Source organism: Chenopodium quinoa, unplaced genomic scaffold (genome assembly GCF_001683475.1).
Source record: "Chenopodium quinoa cultivar QQ74 unplaced genomic scaffold, ASM168347v1, whole genome shotgun sequence".
Classification (NCBI taxonomy): Eukaryota; Viridiplantae; Streptophyta; class Magnoliopsida; order Caryophyllales; family Amaranthaceae; genus Chenopodium; species Chenopodium quinoa.
The window spans coordinates 434,825-441,949 of NW_018743391.1; the positions used below are offsets into that span (position 1 = coordinate 434,825).

The 7,125-nt window shown below is 29.6% G+C and overlaps 1 protein-coding gene across 1 annotated transcript; it reads right to left on the reverse strand.

Moving 5' to 3' along the window:
- Positions 1–2,416: 2,416 nt before the first annotated feature.
- Positions 2,417–6,080, reverse strand: LOC110738620 (auxin-responsive protein IAA31-like). Its single transcript, XM_021919013.1, has 4 exons — positions 5,700–6,080; positions 3,916–4,130; positions 3,370–3,469; positions 2,417–2,825 (listed from the first exon to the last, which is right to left on the reverse strand). The coding sequence occupies exons 1-4, from the start codon at positions 5,933–5,935 to the stop codon at positions 2,768–2,770; spliced, it is 609 nt and encodes a 202-aa protein (XP_021774705.1). The 5' UTR covers positions 5,936–6,080; the 3' UTR covers positions 2,417–2,767.
- Between the last annotated feature and the right edge of the window lie 1,045 nt (positions 6,081–7,125).

Consider the following 7,125-nt stretch of genomic DNA (forward strand, 5'->3'; position numbering starts at 1 on the left):
GTTGTATATGTGTAGGAGTATTTACATAGCTTTGAGTTTAATTAGTTCTCACTTGAAGTTTCTTTATGACAAACAAACTTCAATCTAATGCTTCTTTAAAGTGTTTATGTGAAGACAGGAACTAACTTAGGTGAAGTCAATGGGTTGGAACATAGAAGACTTCAAAAGGAACAGGAAAAGATGAATGAACCCAAAGAAGGTTCTCCCACGAGAACCAAACCACGAAGGAACCTGAAGATATTCTACAATGAGATGTAGAAGGAACCTTCGGCAGGCTTTCCCACGAGAGCCGGAGCATGTTCCCTAACAGGTACATGAAGTGTTCCCTAACAGGTACACACAAAAGCATGACAGCAATCTAAAGAGTGAAGCTTGGACTGCGAAGATGACAGCAAGTTCTAGAAAGGAACCTGGTCTGCGAGTTCCAATAAGGAATGAAAAGAGTGACAAAAAGTTCCAGTTAGGAACTTGGCCTACGGTTCCAGAAGTGGAACGTTTCCCCCAAGATCTAGAATACATCAATACTACAAGATTCCAGAACAAGAGTTTCAAAGAAACAACATGAAGACGGAGAAATCGAAGTATATCGCTCTAGGATTCATGTAAGTATGTTGGACATAAAAGTCGGTATGGAACAAGTCTAAAGAATCAAGGTGAACTCATGATAGTCAATGAAATTAGAGTAACTGACTTGTCAGGAACTCGAGACTATCAGAGTTCGAGAACCTAATCGGAACATAAGTCTGCACGTCGTTAAAGGTCGGTTTTAATGATATATATATATTTAGCTAATACGTGCATATCTTTTAGGGATTTGGTTTTACATAATAAAGATATTTATTTTCTAATAAATCCCTTTTGGAAAAAGATAAATTATTTTTGGAAAATATTTTAAGCAATAATAAGTTTAGAATAAAATCTGATTTTATGATAATTAGTATATCTTTGAAAAAGATAAGCTAGTAATCTAGTATATTTGGAAAATATAAGTTTGGAATAAAATCTGATTTTATGATAAGTATATCTTTTTAAAAAGATAAGCTAGTATATTTGGAAAATATAAGTTTGGGATAAAAATATGATTTTATGATAAGTATATCTTTTGAAAAGATAGCTAGTATATTTGGAATGTATAAGTTTTAAATAAAATCTAATTTTATAGAAAATATATCTTATTATTATTGACAGAATATATTCTTAACAAAAAGATATATTTTTGGAAAACCTATTTTTGGTAAATATATTTTAAACATATCTTTTGAGAAAACTTATCTTTTATGAAAAGAATAATTTGGGTGTACTATAATATGCTCATATGTATTCATTCAAAGTTGAGGTTGACGAAGCTTAGTGGTCGTGCTTAATGGTTTCATCCTTCACTACGAAGCTAAGTCAAACCTCCAGGTCAAAGTTCCAGTCAGGTTTGGTTTCAGTTCGTCCAGTAAGTTCCAGACAGATCTTGAGTGTCCATCATATTAGTTTTATCTCTTAACTCAATTATATGTATTTAGAGTTATTCTTTGATATCTTGTAATTGGGAAAAAGGGTTTTGAGTGTTTTATGTATTGGGGTGTGAGAGTTCATGAGAAATCTCGTTATCATAATTGTATGAGTGCAAAGTGTGAGCTTCTAGGGTGAAGCCAAGTGAACTTCTAGTGAGAGGCCGAGTGAGTAGTACTCAGGGAGTACGAGTGAATCTAAGTGAGGGGCTTAGGTTTTGTAGGATAGGGTCCTATCAAGTAGCAAGTTCAGTTAGGAACTTGTGAGAAAGGTCTGTTTGTAATAGGTTGTAACTAGGAGTGTTTGGCCTATTATAGATGATTGGTTTGGCTTGAAATCCCTTGGAGGGTCGAGGTTTTACTTCCAGTTAGGCCTTGGATGGTTTCCTCGTAAAATCTGCGAAAAGTAGGCACTAGGAACATACCACAATTCACCCCCCTCTTATAGTATATCATCTGAAATAACAGTAATGACCAGTATCATGGAATGATTTGCTTTTAGTATAGGTTAACAGATTAAAATTCCAAATATTTTCTCTTTTTCCTATAAAACTCTCTTGAATTTCATTGAGTTGAATTTAATTTATAATGTAATAAGGCCTAATGAATGTATACAAGTGCATTAGCCAAATAATTAACAATAGGCTAGATCATGAATGTATTAGGATAATTGAACCAACTAGCTTGACATCATATACATAATGAAGGATAATAAAACCTTTTGGAAATACAAAAAATTAGTTATGTATAGGAATTTCTTGTCTCAAGATTGACTTGTGTAATTGAGGATCGTAGTAAAGAAAGGGTAACATATATCAAAGTAGTAGTATTATACTTGTGTCCTCTAATTCTAATCCTATTGCAAGAATCTTATTAGTGGTAGTACGTATACAAGTTTAGTCAATAATCAACGTATATCTTTAGGTACACTCGCATTAAAATAGATTGTAAAAGGTAGTCAAAATTTTATTTATTTTTCACACATCTAACTATCTAAGTTGCTAGTTATAGTCCCTTTTTTAGCTTTGAATTTTAAAACAAGAATGGAGTAGAATTTAAAATAACATTCAGAATATACATAGTAAATCACATCAACCATATTACATTACTGATGCGAAAAAGAAAAAAATAATAATAATAAAAAAAAAAAAGGGATGTCATCAGCAAACGAAAATTGTTAGGGTTCTAAAAGATTTAAAGATTAGATTAAATTAGTCAAAATTGTTTTGTTTCTTCAACTGCTTGATCAGCATGCAAGGAGGCAATCACTATTGGCATTTTTCAAATGCGACAATCTTCAGCCTTTTTACAGTAATCAAAAACATCCTGCATGCAATAAAACACACCAAATTAATTAAATCTATAGTATATATTCAATCATTGTAAAATAAAGCTGAAATATTTGATTTAAATAGAATTAATTTTGAACTTTAGCTTAAAATGGTTAATATAATTTGATGATATTCATTTCAATATTGTAAAATGTACTTGGATTTTGTTAGTGTAATTAATGAGTAACATAAGCATCATTAGAAAAACAATGTTTGTCCCTTTACATATTAGTTGTAATTAACTTTGGATTTTTTTACGTCTCACAAATAATACCGTAAATTTGCAACCCAAATATGTAACGGATGAAGTATTTTTTTTGTTAAAAATAAATTAATGTTGATTAGGACTTAATTTAGGAATTAACGTTTTCTATGTGATGTACGAAAATATAATAATTTATTAGAATATGTCTTTTTTTTTTTTTTTTTTTTTTGTGTGTGTGTGTGGATTCATTTAGGTGATGGTACTTGAAGAACAAAAAATAAATAAATAGAGTTATAATTGTATAGAGCTTATAAAGGAAGATGAAAGTACTTACTCCCAAGGAACATCTCCAACCATCATCCAATCTCCTTCTTTATCCTCATAAGTGAGAATATGACAATTTTCTGGTGAATCATGGCAAATTACATCGGAAGCTGTTTTTACGCCACCAAAAATCAGAGTAAGTTTTGTAATTATTAGAGCTTATTCATTTAATTAGTTTAAAAATTAGGAAAAAAAATTAGAAAGAAAATGACCATTTTAAGCCCATAAAGATCATAAAAAGCTGTACTTTCTTATATAAAACACAACAATTATATATTTTTTTATAAAAAAATTACTCGTAAAAAATGTGACAAGTTACGTATCAAACTTTTCTATTTAAGTTGAACTATTAAGACATTTTTAAAAACACTCGTATTACTTATATCCATTCACATAGATTTAGACACTTTCAAAATTTTTAAAGACGTCACAACTTCCTGATGACAACTTAACATATATCCAACCAAATAACCACTTGTAAATCGAAAGAAACTTCATAAAGACGAGATAGAAAGAAAAACAAAAAAAAGGGGTTGGATGGATGATGGACACTTACAAAGAATAGTGGTCCTAAACATTTGAACAAGGGTAGTAATCAAGCTATGATAACCATGATGAGCAAGCAAGTCGAGTTTCCTACCAATAGGAATGCCTTCCATACTAACTTTGACAAACAAAGTTTCTCGTCGAGGCCGGCTATTACTTGATTTTTCTGCTGCAAGCGTGCTCCTCAACAACGCCTTCATTGGTGGCCAGTCACTATACTGCCCCCTATTCACCATTTTTTATCATCATCAGTCCAACCAACCAACCAACCAAACATAACAAAACTTTATTTTTTATGCATAAATCTTTTATTTTAATCTCTAGATTAGATAATATCAAAGTTAGTTCAACTCATGTAGATTATATGGATTAGTCGTCCTACTCGTCTAAGTTTATCTTAAATTGATAGACAATTTTCAACTTCGGCTTTGTACAGAATATGCAACCCTTAGGACTGCATATAATTAATCACTTCCCTTTTTAGTATTAAGTTGAAAATTTATCGACAATTTACGAGTAAATTGGTATAATAAATGTTTATTTATTGTCAATTCTTTTCATTTTTAGCTTCTTATATGCAGTCCTAAGGGCTACAATATATCTTTTTCCTTTTTAAAATGGGCGGACATGTTAAAATAGTTAGGAAGATTTTTTTTTAAAGATAGTAATGTTAACCTAATTTATCTAAGAGAATAACATGTTAACCTATTGCAGTTAGTGTCTATATGGTCTTGCAATTGATGAATGTATGTCTCAAAAAGGAAAACTTGTTTAATATGTATGTTTTTATCTTTCATGACTTTGCACCAAATATTTTAGAAGTTATTGATTGATACCACTTAGCTTGAATATTTCAAATGGAAAAAACTTAGCTTGTTCTAGATTCTAACTTCATGTTACGCATTAAATTTACTTGCAATTTTTGTTGGTAAATTTGGACATTTTAGAGGTTATAATGGTTAGAATAATTTTTAGGATTTAGCCTAACCTTTCTTTTTTTGTCCTTTCACCAATCACTATCTCGATTGTCCTAACTAAAACTAAAAGAAGTAAAAAGACTTTTGTGCTTCAAATGAATCAAAAATACTATATTGCATTTATCAATTGGCCACTTTATTAGTTAGATCCACATGTTAAAGTTATGGCACAATTTTTTTTTTCTTTAATTTACGGTTCAAAGAAGAACCAAAGGTCTTGTTGCAATTAAATTTTAATTCTAGATTTTTAATGTGTAGTTTTTTTTTTTTTTTTGGAGGGAATTTTTACTGTGTTATTTTAGTAACGACATTGGCACCTAATTATCAAACAAATTCATAGCTTATTATATTATCATAAATACAATTGATGTATTGTTATTTTCTCCTTTACAATAATCTTATGACATAAAATGTACTAGTACTACTTCCTCTATATATATTCTCTAATGTTCAATTTCTAATTATGTGTACGTAGTTTAAATTAACAATTTCAATTCTCCTTACATTTTTATTATCACAATATCACGTGACTAGTTATCGTACATTCATACACCTTAATTTGTTAATATGCGGGGAAAAAAAAAAAAGCAAATAGAACAACTAATTATTATACAACTAAATATTTATTTCAACATTGAGATAGATTGATCTCATTCTTCTCTCTTACGGAATATTGATTACTTATTCATGAATTAAAATATATATAAAAGATAAAAATAAATAAATAAATAAAAAGAAAAAAAAAGAAAGAAAACTAAGGGAGAAAAAAAAACATAAAATAAAGTAATAAAGAAGAGAAAAAACAAACAAAAATTACCTTTGAGAGGAAGACAAGCCATGAGAAGAAATGCTCAAACCCAATCTAAGATCAGTGCTCAAATCCTTGCTACCAAAATCATTTAAACTCGTCGTCGCGCTATTGTACGATGGAGAAGCTATAGAATGCGAATTACTCTGAGCATGATTAAGAGCATATGAATTATTATTAACGTTACTATCAGTTGATGAAGACGACGAAGAATATTGTTGATCATCATCTTCTCTTTTTCCCATTTTTATTTTATATAAATATAAATAAAAACCTTGGTATATAATTATATCACACTCTTACTTAATTACACACGTACTATTGACGTTTTTTTTAAGGAGGGTTTTTGAGTTTGCTTCAATGGAGGAAAATATATAAGTTGTTTGGTATATATATATATATATATATATATATAATTAAGAGGATATAATTAGAGGGAAACTTGTGAAGGAGGGTTTTATATAATAAGATTATTAATTACTACTTTTATGAAATTTTTAATTTATAAATGAGAAAGAAAACAAAGTGGGGACACATAACTTGACAAGAAATACTTTGTCCGCCTTTAACTGTTTTCATGCTGGCCGACATTTATATCTTTGCTTATGTCATAGTCTAGTTCATGTTTTTGATTAGTGCTAGATTAGTAGAATAATACGTCTTAATTATCGCATATGTTTAATGGGTGGTTTAATTTTATTAGACTTTGGATTGTTTGGAGTTTTTAGGATAAGTGTACTTTTGTCTAGATTACCTGTTGTTTGGTTTGATTAAGGTTGAAGGAATGGAATTTCGAGATCACTTGTTATGGATAGAGGTTTAATTAGATAGGCAGGGTTAGGTGCGCAATTTGTTTCATTATTATTTGAAAATGTAAGACTTTTGAAAGTTCGTTCTCCTTGTTTTGAAATAAGGTTGATTAGTTTTACTTTAATTTGAAAGTTAGATTTTATGCGTGTTTTGTAATTTGTATCACTCGATTTTCATTATCGGTCATCATTAATAGCGTAGAATAATAGTTTTCGAATAATTAAATAGTACGAAGTATATGACATTTTATTGATCTAAGTAGGAGATGTTAATATATAAATATTTTGATTAGGTGATATGCATGTACTTTGTAGTTTTTAAACCTTTTTAACCAAATAATTACATTTTCGTCTTCTAAGAGAGTTAAATTTCTTGCGTTTCTTTACTAGGGTTATCAATTTTTTCTCTAGGTTGATAAATTTTATTTTGTTTTTTAGAGTTTGTTTTGTCGATCTGGTCCAATCCAGTCCAGATATGAAAAAGAAACCAAACCCAATTGAAGACCGGAACCCACTTTTCTTTTCTTTCTTTCTTTTTTTTTTTCCAAGAAGACTTTTTATTTAGTCAACCCATTGATCACACTGTTCACTTTCACAAGAGACTTATGAAGAGACTATCCTCCATA

Bases quoted from the DNA above. Each gene is read 5' to 3' on its own strand.
- LOC110738620 (XM_021919013.1), bottom strand. From the start codon at position 5,935: ATGGGAAAAAGAGAAGATGATGATCAACAATATTCTTCGTCGTCTTCA. The intron at 3,470-3,915 runs GTAAGTGTCCAT...GCGTAAAAACAG, and splicing joins GTTTAGGACCACTATTCTTT to CTTCCGATGTAATTTGCCAT. The intron at 2,826-3,369 runs GTAAGTACTTTC...TATTGCATGCAG, and splicing joins GTTGGAGATGTTCCTTGGGA to GATGTTTTTGATTACTGTAA.